The sequence below is a fragment of the Haliaeetus albicilla genome, chromosome 27, assembly GCF_947461875.1.
Source record: "Haliaeetus albicilla chromosome 27, bHalAlb1.1, whole genome shotgun sequence".
In the NCBI taxonomy this organism is placed as follows: domain Eukaryota; kingdom Metazoa; phylum Chordata; class Aves; order Accipitriformes; family Accipitridae; genus Haliaeetus; species Haliaeetus albicilla.
Window position 1 is genome coordinate 1,597,686 of NC_091509.1, and position 20,930 is coordinate 1,618,615.

Here is a 20,930-nt window from a genome sequence, read left to right on the forward strand (position 1 = left end):
GTGGCAGCAGCGGTCCGATGCGGAGGCAAGGAGGGGGCAGCACAGCTGAAGAAATGTCCACCATGACCTTTAAAAACCAGCTCTCGCTCAGCAAGGCAGGTGAGCAAATCCGTGCCCTGAGCGGAAAGTAGGGACAGGAGTCACAGAGTAGGAGAGACAGATTTATTATGTTTCTGGGAGCAGCGCCTTTACATTTTGCTTGGGATAAGGTCACCTCCCTGCAGCCAGAGCAGAGAGACGGGGCAGGATGTTTATTCAAAGCGACGGGAACAAGAAGCTATAGCCAAGACCCCAGGGTCTGCTGACAGCACGAGGCTCCACATGTCACTGCAGCAGCAGCAGACAGGAGGCCGGCGTCTGCCAGAGCCACTTGCAAAACATCTTTGCAGCGACATACTCGAGGGCCAGGGCATGTTGCACGAGTAAGCGCAGTCTCCCTGCTCTCGCCAGGAAAGGGAGGGCACAAAACAAGAATAAATACAGCTTTCAAAGACTCCCCCCAACTCCGCACCCGCTGCCATGTGGCCTGGCGAAGGCATTTACAGGAGGAAATCTGTCAGCCAGAATCCAACAAACAAGTAGACATGTCCGGGAGGGGGTTAAGGCCGGCTCGTTCGCATCCTGATCTCCTCAACCAGGCTCTCCCTGCGAACGTTGACCTACACAGGGGGAGCACAAAGTTGCTTCAATACAACACAAGCAGCTTGACATATTGTGACCCTCTCTGGTCCCAGAGGGATGGCCTGCACTGCCATTCGTGGCCCTGTGTCTCAAGAGATCACACCATGGTGCTGTCACCAGTCCTCCATGGGGATTGAGTGGGCTGCAACACATGCAGAGCTGAACCTGTGAGAGCAAGCACCTGCCTGCAAGCCTGCCAAGCCCTCTCCTAGCCAACTATCATGAGAGCAATGCTCTTCCCACTCTTTCCTACCAGTTCCAAAGCCAAGACCAGTGCACAGATCAGCACTGGTCCCCCTTATTCCAAGAGGGCACCTGCAGGACCTTCAGCAATGGTCCTGCGCCCTGGATGGAAAGTGCAAGCAGTCATACAGCCCACTGAATCACCCCTCCATGTTCCAAGCTCCTGAACTGAGGAATAACTGGGAGTTCAAGGAGGCCACACGATGGGAAACTATCCAGAGCTGGAGACAACAGTGCTCCACGGCTCCAGGAAACAGCATGGGATGAGGAACTGGAATGTGAGGTGCCCCTGGAGAGACCACTGCTTGAAAAGATCTAATGAGGAAGCCAACATATAAAATCCTGATAACCTGTTATAGGGGTGTTGGTGGCAAAGTGACACCAGGGCACGTGCTCCACAGCAAGTCAAGAGGGGCTGAGGAAAGTCACTGCACCCAGTCTCCAAAAGTGCACCTGCAAGGCCACTACCATCTGTCCACAGGCCTCACCTCGAATCTGCCAGCCCTGGCTCGTGCTCCTCTGCCTACTGCATGTGGAGAGCCTTCCCCTCACCGCACCTTCTACGTAAGCAGCTTTGTTAAGCATTGGAGGCTTTTCACCTCAGGTGGAAGTGCCTTACTCCTCTGATCACCCCTCTGGGCACTATACTCTATGCGGGCCAGCGAAGCCACCTTGCTGCGTACAACCCAACAGCACCACTTCAGAGCAGGGTACGGACAGGTCTGGAGGGCTGGCCTGAGCTGAGATGAAGGGTCAAGTAGCCAATGCCCCTCACACCAAGCTACCACAGGCCTCACCTCCTCCCTGGTGGCCACGACTCGCAGCTTGACGACTCCATCCTTGAGCTCCTGCTCACCCACAATGGCAACAAGAGGGATGCCCGTGTCCTCGCAGTACTGCAGCTGATTCAGCAGCTTGGGGTTCTTCTTGTACAGCACTTCTGCCTGGAAGAGAACCAGAGCACACCACCATGATCAGCACGGGCCTATTTCTCTGCACCCCCTCAACCAGGCATTGCTGGGCCAGTCTGCTAATTGCCATCTGGTGAGCATGGGGGTGTGTGGAGGGGAAGATGGGCTACTGGAGAAGGCTGGGCATTACAGCTAAGGAATAATGCAACACAGCTCACAGGTACCCACAAGACACTGCTTATCCTGGGAGAGCACCAGGTCATTAGCTCTAGTCTGTGTCAGACCAGGGCTGACACCTGTGGTGTCCCTAGAGGGTCAGAAGCCTGGCAGAGCACCCAGGCATTCTCATTCTCCTCCACTCAGCCATCAAGGGAGTCTACCCACAGCAGGCAGGGAACAGGGCTCTGCCACACAGCTTGCCTTTGGCCCGCTGAAAACAGCCCAGGCTGCTCCCTGGCCCCACTCTCCCCTCCTTGCAAGGCTCCACAGTTTCTTTGCGGCATTGGAAGCAGCACGGTATCCCAGCTGCCATGCAGCAGGGGCTGGTGTGTTGCCTGCTCTGAGAATCTGTCCTGAGGTAACAAACACAGAGCAGCCCCTGCAGTGCTACAGGGCTACCCAGCTCATGCTGCCCAGCCATTCCTGGAGAACACCTGATTTGGGACACCGAGAAGAGGCAGACTTCATTCAGGAAGGTAGTCTACTGCTCACCTTCTCCCTGTCACTCCTTCCTCCCAAAGCAAAGCCAGATCTGGTCCATTCCTGGCACAGAGAGTGGACCAGGCAGCTCCTGACTTTGCCATCACCTGGTCATACCTTGATTCCAGCATTCCACAGCTCGGAGATGAGCTTCAGCCGCTCTTCAAGGAGCTTCTTTTGGGCGGAGGCTACCAGCACCTGCGTCTCTGTTGTCCTGATCTTTTCCTCAGAGGCCTACAGAGGGGACAAAACTCAAAAGATGCCATGGACAAAGATATCTGAGACCCTAAGAGCAGGATGGGTCACCACCCCAGGCCCATCTATTCAGCAGTGAAGAGGATCAGGCTCAGTGGGATGAACAGCATAAAGTCAGGAGAGTCAGGGAGGTCCCACAGACCCCATCCTGGAGCAGTATCTCATCTTCTGCAGTTGTTCCGTGATGGGGGCTTAACACAACCTCTCTCCTGCGCTGCAGGTGCGCACAGACTGGAGGATGTGCTGAGAATGAGCAATTTCCCTGCCAGCTTCTGCCTAGAGACTGTTCCTCCACACCCAAGGGCCTCCTAGAGATCTGCTCCAAGCAGCTCAGGAGCAGCAAGCCCAGCAGAAGCTGGACAGAGGCAGCTGCTTGCTCTACAGCTGAGCTGGTAACTATGGGTTAGATTAACAGCAGCAAGCTGAGATGCTCCAGTGCTGTCAGGAGACACCTGCTCCTGTGGCAGATGCTGGATACTCAAAGTGGCATTTTCCTGCTGCTGCTTTTGCTGAAGGGAGAAGCCTTTAAAAGGTCACCTGCAGAGGAACAAATCTGGCCAGGACTGGAAGTGGTGGGGGAAGAATTCAATTTCCACTTAGAAATCCCAGTTGTGTCTGGCTGCCAAGAGAGAACTCCCCACAACAGGCCTCTGGGGCAGGGAAATGTGTGGCAGTGTTTTGGGAGCCTACAAAGACCTATTTAACACCCGCTGATTGGGATGGAGGACAATACATTGGTACAGCAACTCTGAGGAGAGGGCGAATGGGAAAAAGGTATCTGGGAAACCCCCAGAGGCACTGCACTTCCTGCCCTGGGACATCCGACTGCTATCTGGTCTCTGTAGTGCCTTGGGCAGGACAAGTAGGCGTCCAAGGCTGTTGTCTCCCTGCCAGCCTTGCAGAGTAGTGCTGCCTTGCCAAGGAGGACGTGGAGTTACACTGATGCCTAACACAGTGGGGAACACTACGGCACCTAACCTGCGTACCTGGTACTACTGAGGATTAAAGTGCCCCCTCCAGCTGCAGCTGAACAAGCCATGTCTGAGGGCCACTGGAAGAGGAGTCTTGTCTCCAGTGGGAGCCCCAAAGATCATCCCCAAGACAGAGAAAATTGGAGATTATGTCCTGGTTCTGACTCCTGCTGCAGAGCACAGCAGAGGCCTGGCTGGCTTCTCCATCAGACTGCAGCAAGGGAGACTCACTTCAGCATCTGCTGGACTGGGGGTATGCGGGGAAGATGTAAATCCTTACTATTTCTCCATGCTTAGTTGAGCACCAAAGGCACCTACCTCCACTCTCTGCTCTAGGATGGAGAAGATCCGCTCGATCCCAATGCTGACCCCCACGCAGGGCACCTTCCGTCCCTTGGGATCAAACATCCCCACCAGCCCGTCATAGCGACCGCCTCCAGCCACGCTCCCAACACTGACTGGCTCCTCCACATGGTCATTCTCCGGCTGCAGCAGGACAGCCTCAAAGATCACCCCCGTGTAATAGTCCAGACCCCGTGCCAGGCTCAGGTCGAAAGAGATCTGTAGGACGCAAGGGAAGGCCCGTCACTGGGTGCACTTGGCAGCCCAGGCTGCCCGGGAACGAGGGTAGCACCTGCTCCTGCCTCTGCACCTCCTCACCTTCCCTGTGATGCCAAACAGGGTCAGGTACTCAAACAGCAGCTTCATGTCCCCCAGCCCCTCCTTGGCCAGCTTGTTCTGGGACAGCTTTGGGTCCTGGAGAAGCTGTTCGATCAGGTCCAGGCCACCTGTGGGAACGAGACATTCCTCACGTCTGCCAGCGCAGCAGTACCAGCAACGATGGGCCCCGCCAGCCACGCACATGCCTTGCACCCCTCCATTGCTGGCCCTCCCTGCCTGGCCTGGAAGAACAAGAACAAGGGCTCGACCCCACAGTGCTCACCATGAAGCTGGACATATTCCCCGATGTGATCTGCAGCCTCAGGAGAGAGCCCCTTCTCTCCTACCATCTCACTCCTCACTTCTTCCCATGGCATCTGCAAGGGGAGAGAAGAACATCAGCCACTGCTCCAGGGATGTGGTCTCTCCTGGGGAAGGTCTCTGGTGGTCCTGCCCAATACAAAAGAACAGACATATCTGCCCTCAACAGATCTTTACACTGCACAACCCCATCAGTGTCAGCGTGGTTAAGAGGTGCATGAGAGAAGCAGCAGATTAGATGCTCTCAAGAGCATGGTCATACAGTCTTAACTCCATTTCTTGTACCTCTGCACAGTCTGTTAGTATCCCAACCCTACATTCAGCAAAGCTGCCCCAAAACTTGAAGCCCCAGGACAAATACTTTGGGTTTGATTTCTGGCCAGAATCAAATATTGGTACTGTAAAAGCACCGAGTCTGAGAGATGTCTTGCTGCTCTGGTTTCCCTGGTTACGTACTTAGTCATAAACACCAGTCAAGAAAGCATTGCTGGTCATGCCTACCACCCAGAAAGTTGTGAAGAGATGGCTGGGTGATGCAAAAACCCAATGTAAGCAGAATACGCTACAGTTTCCTACTAACCGAGGTGTCAAAGAGAACCAGAGTCTTGATCATGTCCAGCTGCACTGAGATAAATCACAGCATTTCAGTACAAAACCAAGGAAATTATCCCATTCTAAAAAAGCCCTATCCTCCCTTCCTATTGCTTTTCCGTGCATACACAGCCCCAAAACCTAGACTTTGGTCATGCCTTTGCAATAGATCTCACTGCTAACAACAGGACTTTAAGTGAGCCTTCCTCTAGTTGACTTCATTCAACCATCAGACGAGGCCTCCAAAGGAAAACATGGCTCATCCTTGAAGAAAGCAACGTGAACACACAAGATGAGATACAAGGCTGCTTTGTTTAACTGGGTTTCACAGGAAGATTAGGAGCACTCCTTTAAGCAGTCAGCCCACAATGTCCTCCACATGACTCTGAGCACACACAGAAATTCACCTCCATATTCTACTTCAGATCCTGAGCCCAAAAAACCAAGTTTTTAGATTGCACTTTATTTTAAGGTTCCTCTTCCTTCACTATTAGTGGTGGACTGTATACACATTACAGACTGATCTCCAGCATCTTTATATCTGACTAGGGCCTACAGTCAAGACAATCAGCTGCAAATAAAAAGTTGTACCTACACTGGCACCTTTCTCTCCTCCCAAAGCTCCACATAAAGGCCTGAATCCCTTAGAGACCTTCACAACAGCCAGCGCTCCTGAGGCAGTTTGCTGAGCACAAACCTACGGGTACCTCCTGCCTTGTGTCTTACAGGAGCAGCTGCACACACAGGGGGTTGTTCTGTGTCACACCAAGCCTGAGTAAGCCATACAAACAGCAATGTCTACATACGGGATGTTCTATAAAAGTACCTGTGCTACATGCCCAAATCAGCAGAGGTGTGATGAAGTGGCCAGGAGATGTGGGATGGGCTACCACCATCTCACAGCACCGGGAAGAGAGATTACAGCACTGAGCAGCATGTTGTTCCTGTGACTGTGTCCTTCCTGCGAGAATGCTGCACAGTCTAGGCCAGCCCCAAGGAGCCCTGTTCCTAGCAAAACATGCTGGCACTGATGGACAGCCACAGATGAGTGTGAAGACATGCTGTGGGGGCACACAGTGCAGTACAACACCAGATAGACCAGCCTTCCCCTGCCTAGGGGGCAGGAGTGTGCTGCTGGGTTATTTTTCAGGTCTGCATTTCTGATCTCTTACTCCTTCTCACTCCAAATCCTTCTCTCTACTTCCAGGCAAAATATAGAAACCTCATGCTCACCTTACAACTGAGGTCTGAAATTTTCATAAAGTTTGGACCAGATGATCTTTTGAGATCCCTTCCAGTCTGGGCTGTTCTATGATTCCAGGACACAAGTGTGATTCCTCACACCACCCAACAGAACCTGATGCATTTGAAAAGGCTTTTCAATGCCCTGACCCAGTCTGGGGGCAGGTTTTCATGATCCTGGTTCATAAGCAGCAGCACCTTAGGAAGGCTAAGGTTTGGGATGTTGAATCTCCCATGTGAATAGCATTCTTCCCTCCCTCCTTTCTGTTTGTCAGGACCTCGTGGGATACTGGAGAAGCACAGGATCCATTTTTCCTATGTGACTGCTGTGCCCTGTACGCCTCCCCTCCAGAGAAAGGGGGGAACCACTCAATGTTTATCAGCATTTTCCAGCCAGTTCTTATGGACCATGGTAAGAGCAGCCCAGAGGGACAGAGACTCACAGAAACTCCAGCAGCAGCAGTTGCAGCCCAGGGCTCCAGCCCATACCTTATCCAGTTTGTCAACACTGGAGCAGATCGTTCGGAACTTGCTGTCTGGGACACCGCAAACTGCGAACATCCCATCAAGGATGCGCCGATCGTTGACCTGGGGGAGAGGGAGAAAGTCATTAACTATGAACTCAAACAGATGCTTCAGCTGTGTCCAGTTTGTCTCCTTTCTGGTTTTTTAAGCATGGAAGAGAAAGTTGCAGATGTCTGCCAAGATTTTTTTGCTGTTTGCAGTTTCTGTCTCTTTCCCATTCCTAGGGAGCTAAGCTGCCTTTCTGCCCACAGCAGGCTAACTAGCAGAACTGACTCCTACCAAGCCTGGGTAGAGCTATCACATTCTCCTTCTAGACCCACAGACACCTCCACTCAACAGAGAAGAAAAACCAATGGGGTCTATGAGTCCTCTCGTGTGGACACATAAAAACAGCTCAGAAACAGACCACAGACTAAGGAGATGAATTCACTGTGCTACCCTGATCTCTCAGCGTAAGAACAAAGGGACATCTGATTATGTTAAAACCTCACTAAGGATTTTTTTTTTGATAGTATAGTGAATTCCATAGTTTAATTATGGTCTGTAATAGTAGGTAATTGAGGCCAGAGGCTCAGCTGGATTCAACATTTCCATGGGTAGTGAGAACATCTACAATTAAATTAGATAGAAACAAAGACTGCTCAGGAGTTTGTAATCCTCCAGCATCAACATGAACCAGACAGTAGCTCATGGAAGACAAGAATAACCACAGGCAGGTTATTCTGCTGTCCCCCATTGCAGGGGTGCCTTCTCATCTTCAAAGGCATCCGCTTTCACTACTGCCCAAACACAAGAGTAGTTGGACAGGCAGTTCCTGCGCACAGCTCTTCAGCTCATCTCAGACAGGTTCAAGGGCAGGTAACTGCTTCCCTACCCAATGGGGGCTGCACATAGGAGTGCAACACCCAGCCCGCACTGCTCACCTCCTCTGCAGAGCCCAGCAATGACCCAGATCTGGGTCCCTTTCAGAAATCCCACTACCCTCCTGCACATCAGGCACTCATACCCATGGCTCTCCTACTGCTGTACACTCTTCCCCATTCTGCCTGACCTGCACACCTAGCACCATTTGCTACCACACCAAGATAACATAGGTCTTTTGAAGCAAATAGCAAGCTCAACCTACAGCAGGGCGTGACACTTTTTCTCAAAAGAAAGGCCTCAGCCGCAGGAAGGACTTGGTGGGAAGGCAGGAGTCTGCAAACAACACAGCGCACACACTAAGCAGATGTCCCTACTAAGGGGGCATCGGGAGCTGGGACAAGGGCATGGATCCTGGGCCAGAGCCTGTGTTTTACTGCAGGCAGTGAATGAAAGTCACCTGGTTAGTTGGCTGCTGGACGTTTTGCAGAGGACTGTAGTTAGTGCTAGAGAGAACTCTGCTAACTGCAGCCTCAGGAAACCTCCTTGTACTCCCAGCTAAAGGCAAGTCTGAGCTGAGGTCCAGTCTTTTAGCATATATACCACGAGGAGGCAGAGAGGCAGGATGAACTTCTGGATCAGGCCTTAGCGGGTGTTAGAGTGGGAACAGGCGCTGCTGCGTAAAAACGCAGGAACAATGACCACTGCTTCCCACCGTGGCACAGAGAAACCCACCCGGACTCACCTTAATGAGAAAGTCCCCGAGCTGCAGGTCACTCAGGATCTCATGCACGATCTTCAGGCACTCAGCATCGGGAATCATCGGGTCAAACTGGCCAGCGATGTCAAAATCCTGGGGCACAGGAAAAGGCAGTGAGCAATTCAGCACCACTGGCGTGGCTGCAGCAAAACAGCTTCAACTCTGCTTTTAACAGCAGTTTGCTTACAAAAAGCAACAGAAATGGGATGTAAGGGAACACTAGCCCTCGTGATTAGGATCCAGAAGGGACAGGATGTGGGTTATGACCCTCCTTCATCAAAGGCAGCAGTGCTTTTGTGTCCACTGCATTGCAAAGTGTTTGTATACTATGCTGTGGCCAGTGCAGACAGTCTGCAATAAGCCATTCTGCTTCTCCGTGCTTTCTGCTTCTGGAGTTGCATGACCTGCTCCCTGCCTCTGACAGATCAGATTACTGTGTGATACACTTTGAAACAGAGATCCTTGAAAAACAACAAAAAGGAGACAGCAGAGTGATCATCAGCTGTAAATAAATAGAACAAAGGAACCAGGAAGGGGAAGAAAAAACTACTTATTACGTGGTATGACCTAAATGCCAGATGTTTCGCCTTCATTGTTAGGATGTTCTTTTTTTAATACATATGCCAATCAAGTTAAGGATCAGGGAAGAAGACAAGAGAAGCGATCTCAACAGAGGCAAAAGCAAAGTTTCAGCTGCCAAGACAGAAAAAGAAATCAGAATGTCTGAGTGGTGTCCACCAGAGATTACCAGATGAACTAGCATGTAGAACTAAAGCCCAGCAGCAAGGTGTTTTAATAGGCTGGTACACCATGACTGGAAAATAGCAAAGACAACATCAACGTTCAGAGAGAAATAAAACACAGAAGCAACAAGAGACTTCTTATTCGGCTCCCATTTATGAATCCCCAAATGCAAAGTATACAATGAGATTTTGAGTACAAGAATAATTTTAATTACGTGGGTAAATTTCAACATGGCTTTACCAAACTTCCAAAATAAATGGGGGCAATGGAGGAGGAAAGAGATGAGATCACATCAGTTAATCCCTGATCAGCTGAGTGCAAGAAAGGCTGATGCAATCCCCGTGGAAGTTGGGCAAGGTCTGGTACAGTCAGAAAACACTGCTACCACTGTATGTGGCACAGGTGAAATCTCACTGAAAAAAAACCCAACCAAGGGCTGGTGAATTACATTTAAGAAAAGATGCAGAAAAAGCCACCAGGCTGAGCAAAGCATCTCCAGGGAGAGAAGGTAACAGAGCTTGATTTATGTGGCCTAAGGAGAGGAAGATTTCTCTAAACACTTCCCAAATGTTTATCTGGGAAAGGGGAAGAATCCATATCAAGGGATAACAGTTACCATTAAAAGAGCTGCACTAGTACAAGGAGAAGTAAACTATCAGACACAAGGAACTTTAGCCTGGATATTAGAAGACTATTTCTAGCTATCCTAGGAGTGAGATCTTGGAACAGTCTTTCAGACGAGACAGCAGGTAAAGACCCCAAGTTGTCTGGAAATGGGAATTCACCAAGCTGGAGCTAGAAGGTATCCACAGGGGTTGTATGATGAAATAGGAGTATTCTCAAACAGGAATTTGTTTGCAGTGAGGCCCTGGGGACTGTGTTAGTACAGCAGAACAAAACTATTCCTTGGGGCTACCACACTCATCTGAGAAAGCCACAAAGGAAATTGCTTTCTTACCTGTTCTGTAATTTGGCCTCTGGGTTTTTTCCCTTCCTTTGAAATAAAGACTAACTAAGCACAGGGACAGAAGTAACATATGCTACAGCCGAGTCACTCACTCGCCTGGTTCATGTGTCCTGCTAACACACCCAGGAGTTCAACTGTTGCCAGATTTGGGATCAGAAGGAAGTTCTTCCGCTCCACTGGGCAGCAAGCACTGTGGGATGGAGCAAGAAGCTGTCCTCCTCCACAGTGCAAAGCAGGCCAGATAGCTGGGGCACCTGGGGGATGTATTACAAAGTTCCCTGATACACCAGCACCCTGTGTCATAGCCATCATCCGCACTCTCAAGCTCTTTTTCACACCGATAAGAGCATGCTAAGGATAAGATTAGTGGATCCTCCTGAGCTTTCCACAGCCGCACAGGGTAACACAGCCTTTAGTCCTACGTTTTTATGGTGCTACATCCCCACAAGCGCTGCCCAGCCTACAGCGTCACTCAGCAGCATCCCTGTCAATAGCCAAACTCACACACTGGTAGAACTCCCTGTAGCGGCCCCTGGTCATGGCTGGGTTGTCCCGCCTGTAGACCTTAGCAATGTGGTAGCGCTTAATGTTGGTGATCTTGTTCATCGCCAAATAGCGAGCAAAGGGCACCTGAGACAGTAGGGTTAAGGATTGGAACGGGGAGGGATCACCCCACCCAGTTATCAGTCACAGGCAGTGCTGGGTCCTCACTATCTCCCCAACACCCAGCACGCTGTGGCGCACACCCGTGGGGCAAAGCAACTGCTAAGAGATGGCTGGACTTGCCACAGCTCCCCAAGGTCTCCACAACTGTCCAAGACATGGCCTACACATGCTGCCATTAAGCGTCCCTGCAGGCATCTTCCAGCAACACCTTAGGTTGGATCTCAGTCTCATACAGGCTGTGTACTGCAGCAGCCTAGTCCGAGTACCCTGCTGTAGGGGAAACCCTACTCAATACAGATCTTCCTTACCTCCACGTACAAGAGTTACTTTGCCAAACAGAAGCAATATACAGTAAAAAACTAAGCAAGGGTTCTGAACTACAGTGTCTGCTCACGCTCTCCCTGTCAGTACAGGATCAGAGCCAAAAGACTGTCTGCCCCCCTGCTCCCTTGCCCTCTGGACAGCACTGGCCCAAAAGGAGGGCTGCAAAGGTGACAAGACCCCTCAGCACTGGCTGTGGCAGGATACTGTCAGGTCGTAGCGCAGGGACAGCAGCTCTCCTCCTTGATCCTTCAGATCGTAGATAAGCTTTGAGTCTTCACCGTATTTCCCTGTCAGCGTCTCCTACAACAAAAGGACACACGAACAAACAGCATCTTCAGTGACAGGGGATCAGGCCTAGAGCACACAGAAAACAAGGAGATAAAGGGAGGACACCTAGGATATGGAAGAAGAAAACTCAGCCCTCAACATATGGCATGCTTTCAACTGCAGGATCCTCATCAGCTCAGCCAACTTGCTGTGTCCTCACCCACCTTCAGCTCAAACACTGGAGTATCAATGACTTCTGCTCCGTGGCGCTTGAAGCAGGTGATGATCGCATTGAAGACTCTCTCACGAATGGCCATTTGCTTGGGGCTGTAGTCCCGTGTGCCCTGGGGTGAGATAAGGAAAAGAAGAGCAAAGGACACATTGGGTTAGAGGCATGCAGTGGAGATAGAAGTGAGAGGCAATGTGAAGAAGCTATCATAGTGCTAACAAAACCAGAGAGATCAGGTCCAGACACCAGATATTGGGAGAGGTGGTAAAAAGCAGCACCAAAAACCACTCAAACACATCAGCACACAGCTCAGACTTGATCTGCCATGGTCTGCAGAGCTATATCTAAGTCAGGAGTTTCACAATGCAGGAAACACAGGAGCTTAAACAGATCCAACAGTCACAGAGTTCAGTGCTTTCAAGCACAACAGTGCAGCTGGGATCTGTCCACAGCTCTGATTCAGATACATTAGCCAGACCCCGGCACAAGAAGCCACCCTGAGAGGTGGAATCAGGGGACAAGCATGCTTTGAAGCTGTGGAACAACCAGCAGCTCTACAATTTCCAAACACACATATGGAGGAAACATCTTTGAAAAGTGCAATACCTGTGAAGTGCCCATCTACTGTTCACTGGGATGTGCTCCCTTTTAATTTCTTCGCTGTTAAGAGTCATTGAATTATTTCCATGACCACCTTTAGTCTCTCAGCAACACATAAATCACTGTTAATTAACTAGACCTCCCACTTTCATTTTCTATGGACTGGCAGTTAGGCAGGAGGAAGCAGAGAGCAGGCACTTCGTAACACCCCACCTGCAGGTTGCACAGCAAAAAGCAGCTTTCAGCAGTACACTGACGTGGCTCAGACAGGCTGGAAATCCAAGCAGTGCTCCCCTGGCACTGAGAGCGCTGCAAAATCCTCTCTCCACATTTTTAAACAGTGAAATACCCTTCCACTTTCCAGGTCTCATAGCACAATTACATTTATCAAAACATATGATAAAGGAAATGGACAAGGGACACAGTTTTGATACATTTCCTAAGTCAGTGGCATTAGCATAACCTATTTGTGAGCAACATTCATAACCGTCTCCATGTCACAGCATGGAAGCACAGCTGGTCTCTGGTCAGCTACTAGTGATGAAACATTCAGGTTACAAAAAATTTCAGCATAAATTGCATTATGGACACTATTCTCAGGGGCCTGGAGACTGCAAAGCTACCCCTGAAGGAAGGGTCTTTCTGCAGGAGGACACAGAAATGTCAGCAGCTGGCCAGACTTGCTCAGTAAACAGGACTACCCACCCCCACAGACTAAGACAAGATCAAAAGCCACGAGATCTTTCTTGCTCCCCACACTTCAACATGTGCTGAACATTCCTGGCAAACACTGAGAGGCATCTGGGTTTCTTTGGCTGGCTTAAGCTTTGCAGTTCCCCCACAATGACCCTCACACCAGCAGAGCTTCACTTCACAGCACTCCGTGCTCACCCAGCCTACCAGCAGCTTCATCCACTCTGTCCAGCTTAACAGAGAACAGGACCAGCTTGAGGATCCTTGATCCGTGAGAGCCAATGTCTGCAGGTACTAGTGGGGTCAGTACTATAAGAGCTGAAGAGTCCCAACCCTAAACTCATTGGGGCAATGCAAGTCATGACCTTACTTCAAATAGTGCAATCCAAGCAGATATGAGACCTCTCATGCTGGGCAGCTACTATAAAACTTGACCAAAAGGGAATTTGAATTTAATTTCCTGACCACACCAGCTAGTGGCTGGCTTGTCACAGAAGCACCAGAAAGGCTTTAAGTTAGTAGGGTATTTGGGTCAGATGCTGTCAGGGACATTTTCACCCCTCTCTCCCCTGCTGCTAAAAGTGAAAAGGGAAACAGAAATGAGAAAAAAGACGGGCAAGTCTGTCCTGAGATTTTGCACACACAGGTGTGTGCTGCTGTGCATGCACATGGGATTAGGTCATGCATACAGAGAGGCATGCAAGTGCGCGTGCACCGGGGTAGTTACCTTCGGGGTCTTGAGAACAAACTTGTGTTTCCCCTCATCTCCCCCCAGCTGTGCCTTCATCTCCAGCAGTTTCGCCACCTCCTTCGCAATCTGGTGAGGGAACAAGGAAGGAGCTGGGAATAAGCCTACCTGCCAGGCCCAGCCCACAGGCCTTCCCCAATACCTTCAGCCTCAGCACTCCCAGTACACCCAGATTCCCCAACCACAGTACATCCACTATTCGCGGTCTCGCACAACAACCAGAGGAGCACTCCCTGCTCCTCTCCAGTACTCCCTACTTCTGCCACAAGCACCCCAATCTCAACACCCCCAACACCCCTACCATTCTCTGACTCCCACAGCCTCCATTACCCTCAACATCTGCCTCCCCAGTCCCCACACCGCCCGTCCTACCAGCCTCTGCACCACACCCAGGCCCAGCACCACCAGCTCCTGCTATGTGCATCCCAGCATCAGCAGTCTCCAGCATCCTCCTCCCAACCCTAGCACCTCTAAGCATCCTTCTCTCCAATCTAACACCGGTATCACCAGTTCCCACTCCCAGTCCCCCTTTCACCCTCCCCCCAGGCACCTCAGCCCCTCCACTCTCCAGCCCAGCCCAGTACTCCCATCCTCCCCAACACCTCTCTTCCCAGTGCCACCACCCCTAGCCCAGCAATACCTACACCAGTATTCCCAGTTCCCCCCAGCACCCTGCCCCTAAGCCCAGCAACCCCAATCACACCCCAGTCACCTCAGCAGCCCTCTCTCCAGCCCAGCACCAGTACCCCCAGTTCCCCCCTGAGCCCCTCTTCCCCATCCCAACACCCCCAGTGCCCCAGTCCCCTCTCCTCAGGCCAGATCCCCTTCTCCCAGTCACACCAGTCTCCCAGCACCCCGCTCCCAGTCATACTGGTCCTCCCCCAGCCCCCCATTCCCAGCAATACCCGAGCCTCTCTCCCCCCCCACCAGCCCCTTCCCAGCCCCGCGGGCGAACGCTGGGACCAGCCACACCTCGTCGGGATCGGCCTTATCCTGCTTGAGCCGCCGAACCGCCTCCGCCTGCGCCCGCACCGCCGCCTCCTCCGCCGCCATTACCGGCCCGCGCCTGCGCACTGCCGCCGCCCCGCCGACGCGCCTGCGCACTGCCGCCCGCGGGTTGCCGTAGCAGCGGGGGCGCGCCTGCGCACTGCCGCGTTCGCGCACCGCCGCCCCTCAGCCGGGCGCAGGGGCGACCGCGGGGAAGAGGCGCCGGCGTCGCGGAGCTCCAATAAATGCCCGAGGGTGGGTGTCTGCGTTTCGTTTTGGTTTTTTAATACGTAAAAATACACAGCTCCTTCACGCTCGCCCCAGCCGGAGCCTGCCCGCGCAGCTGCACCAGCCCCCCGCGGTGTCCCTCCCCGAGGGGAGGCCCACACCCGCCCGCAGAGCCTGGCTGCAGGCTGCGGATGGCCCTTGCAGTCCTCAGAGGGGTGGGGGGGGCCTTCCACTGCCACCCTCTCTCTACATCCTGAGCCTGCAGACGCCCAACGCCCCACAGATTTCCCAAACCCAACTCCAGAGCTCAGCCTGATCCTGCTTGAGCTGCGCCACGTCCATCTTTGCCCGTGCCACCACCACAACCACCTACAGTGGATGGAAATGGCTGTACAGTTACAGGTACTGCAATATTAGGAACCCACAAGCTTGACCTGTCCTTCAGAGCAGTTAACCAGAAGGTTAACCTGGTGACTGCACCATCCGTAACTTATAAAACGCGCTTGCTCCTTTCCAAGCAGATACCCCATGTTGACACTGCCTTAGCCCAGGCAGATAAGCTTCAGGCCAGTAGATGGTGACCAGACTTCAGCGGGAAGTGAATGGCTAAGGGTGCTGGAGGGTTCCAGTTGTACAGCAGTTCAGTCAAGCACCTCTGGCCAGAAGTCCTAGGGCTCCAGCCGCCTTCTGATCTCATCAACAAGCTTTTCTCGTGGGATATCAACCTACGAAGCAAACAGAAAGGAGGGAGGTAGCAGCACTGGAACTCCGAGCAGAGCATGGTTCGATCCGGCCCTAAGGACTTGCTGTGGATACCAACGCAGTTTGTGACTGGTTTTCTGGAGCAGTCATTCAACCGATCTGTGCTACAGCTCCCCAAATGAACAACATCACTGAAGGAAAACCCAGAGCCTTTCAGTAACCTCTAGATTTTGGAAGCACTTTTGAAACCTGGTGTAAAAAGGCATTCTCACCTCCTCTCTTATTGCGACATCTCGTAGCTTGACAACTCCATCTGTCAGCTCTTGCTCTCCTATAATGGCAGCAAGGGGGATCCCCGTGTCCTCACAATACTGCAGCTGCTTCAGCAGTTTAGGGTCCTTCTTGTACAGCATCTCTGCCTAGGAGGGAGTGGAAAAGGTGAATCATTAATGCAGAATTTGCTCTGATGGATCTTGGAGCAAAAGAGTCAGCACCAAAACCACACAGAAAACTCTGCCTCATTATTCCTGCAGCGAGCAGTTGCCTTTAGTGCTCTCAGCTGTTCTCCTTCTCTGCCTGCTAGATCTCAGATAGGCCCAGATCTTGAAGAGACACATAACTAATGGAGTTGGTCTTGCTGTGCTACAGCTCCCTGCACTCTCCCTCCCTCACCCATACCAGTGCTAAGCTCAAGTCCTTACTTTACCTTGATCCCTGCATCCCACAGCTCAGAGATGAGTTTCAGTCTCGCAGCAAGTAAGTGTTTCTGAGGTGTAGCCACCAGCACTTGTGTCTCAGTTGTTCGAACCTTCTCCCCAGAAGCCTGCAGGGACAAGGCACTGGTGGGAGTGACTGGCTCTGAGGGAATCCACAGCTCACAACAGAAGCTCATCTCACCTCATCTTCAGACCTTAACTTAGCTCCCCAAAACAAGTACACTTAAAAGCTAACCATCACCATTCAGTGAATGTTACTGAGCAAGGCTAACCTTCCAGAAGCAAAAAGAGTGCACAGATAAGACAACCTGGGCACATTTAATGAGTCCCCCAGAGAATCTGCATTGTGACACACTACTTAATGGTGTGCTGCTGTTCCTGTGGGACCTTGGCCTGCTTTCCTCCCTCCCTCCCGGATGGGACCTGGACAGCTTTCCAATGTCTCCTTTGATTCTTCAGGTACAAACACATTGCCTTAGCCTCACTTGCTATGAATCACAAGCTCAGAACTAAACGCAGAGTGATGAATTTCCTCAAAGGCTTTCTCAGGGTGCTCTTCACAGTGTGAGTGCCACAGCTGTTACCAAACTCATCACTTCACAATCCCCAGGACAGAAAACTTCACAGGCAAGAAACAAGAACAAAGTGACTGGGGCACAAAGTTCAGAGCCAGGACCAGAGCTCAAGGCCTGTCTCCAATGCTTCCTTGGCATCTGCTACAAAATGCTGCTCTCAGCTGCCCACACCTGCATCCTGATGGGCTGCAGAACAGGGCTGTCTTCTGTGCATGGACATTTAGGCATGGGAGGAGCCACCCTCTCCCCCCAGATTCTTTCCCCTCGAACACTGTGGAGCTGTAGAGCTCTGTAATAAACCATAGCTGGCTTCCTAGAGCCCTCCCCCCTGCACCACCACCGGCAGTACCTACCTTCACTCTCTGCTCTAGGATGGAGAAGATCCGCTCGATCCCAATGCTGACCCCCACGCAGGGCACCTTCCGTCCCTTGGGATCAAACATCCCCACCAGCCCGTCATAGCGACCGCCTCCAGCCACGCTCCCAACACTGACTGGCTCCTCCACATGGTCATTCTCCGGCTGCAGCAGGACAGCCTCAAAGATCACCCCCGTGTAATAGTCCAGACCCCGTGCCAGGCTCAGGTCGAAAGAGATCTGTAGGACGCAAGGGAAGGCCCGTCACTGGGTGCACTTGGCAGCCCAGGCTGCCCGGGAACGAGGGTAGCACCTGCTCCTGCCTCTGCACCTCCTCACCTTCCCTGTGATGCCAAACAGGGTCAGGTACTCAAACAGCAGCTTCATGTCCCCCAGCCCCTCCTTGGCCAGCTTGTTCTGGGACAGCTTTGGGTCCTGGAGAAGCTGTTCGATCAGGTCCAGGCCACCTGTGGGAACGAGACATTCCTCACGTCTGCCAGTGCAGCAGTACCAGCAACGATGGGCCCGGCCAGCCACGTACATGCCTTGCACCCCTCCATTGCTGGCCCTCCCTGCCTGGCCTGGAAGAACAAGAACAAGGGCTCGACCCCACAGTGCTCACCATGAAGCTGGACATATTCCCCGATGTGATCTGCAGCCTCAGGAGAGAGCCCCTTCTCTCCTACCATCTCACTCCTCACTTCTTCCCATGGCATCTGCAAGGGGAGAGAAGAACATCCGTTGCTGCAGGATGTTCTTATCACCCACTGTCTCCGCCAGCCCATGTATACGCAATGCATGTGGGAAGACAGCAGTTAGCAATGTCACTAATGATCTGCATCTCTCTCACAGGAATTGTTAACAGAAACCACTGGAAATGCCAGGCTTTATTCTTAACCACGCCCAAGAGCTTCCCAAATCCTTTACAAACACCAATGGCTTCGCTACCATGAACCTTTTTTGTGATGAGAGCAGCCATGACACTACCCAGCCTGAGATACCCTGAGATGTGAAGCGGTCTCCCCACCAGCACAATGCTTACCTTGTCCAGCTTGTCCACAGTAGAGCACGTAGTTATGAACTTGCTCTCTGGGATGCCGCAGACGGCAAACACGCCATTCAAAATCCGTCTGTCATTGACCTGGGAGTGGGAGAGGCACACTTAGCTCAGGGGAGATCCCCCGCCACCATTTCTTCTTGCCCCAGAGGTGCAGGAAGCTGCAGCTGTTGGCGTTTCCTTGTGCCTTTTCACCAGCGCCTCAATCCCACAGGAAGGGAAGGCACAGAGGTATGAAAACCACACGGCTCTGACCTCACCTTAATGATGAAGTCCCCGAGCTGCAGGTCACTCAGGATCTCATGCACGATCTTCAGGCACTCAGCATCAGGAATCATCGGGTCAAACTGGCCAGCGATGTCAAAATCCTGGGGGCAGAAGAAGCAGCAGATACTCCTGGCACAGCTGAGGTGCTTCGGCTCTGCCAGACACGCCACACGGCCCCGCAGCAGCTGAAGGCAGTTCAGCTGGTAAAACCCACGGTGGCTGCCGCAACACTCACGCACTGGTAGAACTCCCTGTAGCGGCCCCTGGTTGTGGCCGGGTTGTCCCGCCTGTAGACCTTAGCAATGTGGTAGCGCTTCATGTTGGTGATCTTGTTCATCGCCAAATAGCGAGCGAAGGGCACCTGGGGGGCCGAGGAGTTAAGGACAGGAACATGGAGATCCCCTGAGCTGCAGAAAAGTGCCCCGGCCCCCCATTTGCTTTGCTAGCTGCTCCCTGATCTCTAGGGGGATCATCAGCCCAGGCTGACGAGGAGTACGATGAACCATGCTGAGCTCCTTCAACACTGGGACAACTCCATCTCCTTCCGAACCACAGTACGTCAATACCTCACAAACACAGACCTTTACTAGGTCATTTCATCCTCTTATGGTGCAATCAGAGAGAATTCAACATATGGCACAGACATATAAACATTAAAGTGGAGAGGTTTTTGGTGAGACGTCGAGGCCTGGAATGGACGCCTGCTTTGTACCCACAGCAAACACCACTGCTCTTTCAGAACAACTACCGAGGCACTGGAAAGGTGGGATGGGCAGGACAGGAAAGCATGGAGGTGGGGACTGTAACTGGGAGAAGGTGAAACCAGTACGGTGGAGCATTCTGGTGCACGTCTACAGCCCATGGAAAAAAGAGCCACTTTGCTGCGGATCCTGGACTGGCTGTGGGGTGTTTTGAGATGAGGTCATGCCAACAACAGCCAGACCAGCTGGTGCGTCCACTGCTGGGCAGGATGGGGGTTTCCCGTCACCCCGCTGGGACCCACGGGCAGGGCAGGGCAGGGCAAGGGCAACCCGACAAGGCAGGGGTGGCAGCGACCTCGGTGTGCCACCGTCCCCTCCGCGTGTGCTGCAGGGCGGCAGGGGCGAGCGCAGGATACAGTCAGGTCGTAGCGCAGGGCCAGCAGCTCCCCTCCCTGGTCCTGCAGCTCATAGATGAGCTTCGTGTCCTCCCCGTACTTCCCCGTTAGCGTCTCCTGGGGAGAAGCGAGGGGGCTGGTGGGGTGGCTCTGGGGCACAGGGCCCCCCCCGGGACAGGGGACAGAGCAGGAAGCCCAGACCCCCCCTCTGAGCCTCATAAGTCAGGCCGGGGGGGTGGGAGTAGCATGACACACATCTCCCCTCCAGCCCCATCTGACCTGGGGCAGAAAAGGGGGGCCCTGTCGTCCCCCTCCTCAACAGGGACCCAAGAGGGATGGTCACGGCCGCCCCCCCCCCATGCCCCACACGGAGGGGGGGATCCCCTCAGCCCCGGAGAAGGGGGGTGCTCCCCAGTCCCGCAGGAGGAGGGACTCCCGGAGGAGCTGAAGGGGGGCCCCACAGCCCCGGCGGGAGTCACCCCCCCAACAAGGGGACCCCCCGGCGCCGCCTCACCCGCAGCTCCAGCACGGGGGTGTCGATGGCGGCCGCCCCGTGCCTCTTGAAACAGGTCACCACGGCGGCGAGGAGCCGGTCACGGAGGGCTACGTGGGCGGGGGGGTGGTCGCGGGTGCCCTGGCCCGGGACGGAGAACGGCCGTTAGCGACGAGGACCAGGCGAGGCGGGGGAACAACGCCCGGTAACCGCCGGCGCGGCCCCCGCTCCCCCCGTTACCTTGGGCGTCTTCAGAGCCGGGCTCCGCCCGCCCCCGCTCGAGCCCGCAGCCGCCCGCACCTGCCGGGCCAGGAAGCCGCGGTCACCGACGGGCGCCGGCGGCCGGGACCGGGAGAGGCTTACCCGGCCCCCAGAGGGGCGCGGCGGCCCGAGGCGGGGACCCGCGGGCAGCAGGCGCCCGGCGGCGGCGAGCTGACCCAGCCGCAGCATGGCCGGTCCCGGGGAACCCGGAAGCGGCCGAACTCCACGTGACCA

General features: G+C 53.3%; 2 protein-coding genes across 4 annotated transcripts; both read right to left on the reverse strand.

Annotated features, from left to right (window-relative positions):
• Positions 1-150: 150 nt before the first annotated feature.
• HARS1 (histidyl-tRNA synthetase 1) lies at positions 151-15,061 on the reverse strand. Its single transcript, XM_069772550.1, has 13 exons — positions 14,931-15,061; positions 13,938-14,027; positions 11,913-12,032; positions 11,626-11,721; positions 10,936-11,061; positions 8,706-8,813; positions 7,064-7,162; positions 4,704-4,797; positions 4,421-4,548; positions 4,079-4,321; positions 2,652-2,768; positions 1,722-1,868; positions 151-659 (listed from the first exon to the last, which is right to left on the reverse strand). The coding sequence occupies exons 1-13, from the start codon at positions 15,009-15,011 to the stop codon at positions 600-602; spliced, it is 1,509 nt and encodes a 502-aa protein (XP_069628651.1). The 5' UTR covers positions 15,012-15,061; the 3' UTR covers positions 151-599.
• A 272-nt stretch (positions 15,062-15,333) lies between these two features.
• Positions 15,334-20,914, reverse strand: LOC104317468 (histidine--tRNA ligase, cytoplasmic-like). 3 transcript variants are annotated; one of them, XM_069772545.1, is made up of 12 exons: positions 20,676-20,913; positions 20,457-20,576; positions 19,964-20,059; positions 19,082-19,207; positions 18,840-18,947; positions 18,565-18,663; positions 18,145-18,238; positions 17,862-17,989; positions 17,520-17,762; positions 16,582-16,698; positions 16,148-16,294; positions 15,334-15,898 (listed from the first exon to the last, which is right to left on the reverse strand). In XM_069772545.1, exons 1-12 carry the CDS (start codon positions 20,883-20,885, stop codon positions 15,842-15,844), a joined length of 1,545 nt encoding a protein of 514 aa, XP_069628646.1. In that variant the 5' UTR covers positions 20,886-20,913; the 3' UTR covers positions 15,334-15,841. The 3 variants fall into 3 exon arrangements, with proteins under 3 accessions (XP_069628646.1, XP_069628650.1, XP_069628649.1); XM_069772549.1 differs by lacking the exon at positions 16,582-16,698 and having other exon boundaries at positions 20,676-20,914; XM_069772548.1 differs by lacking the exon at positions 19,964-20,059.
• Between the last annotated feature and the right edge of the window lie 16 nt (positions 20,915-20,930).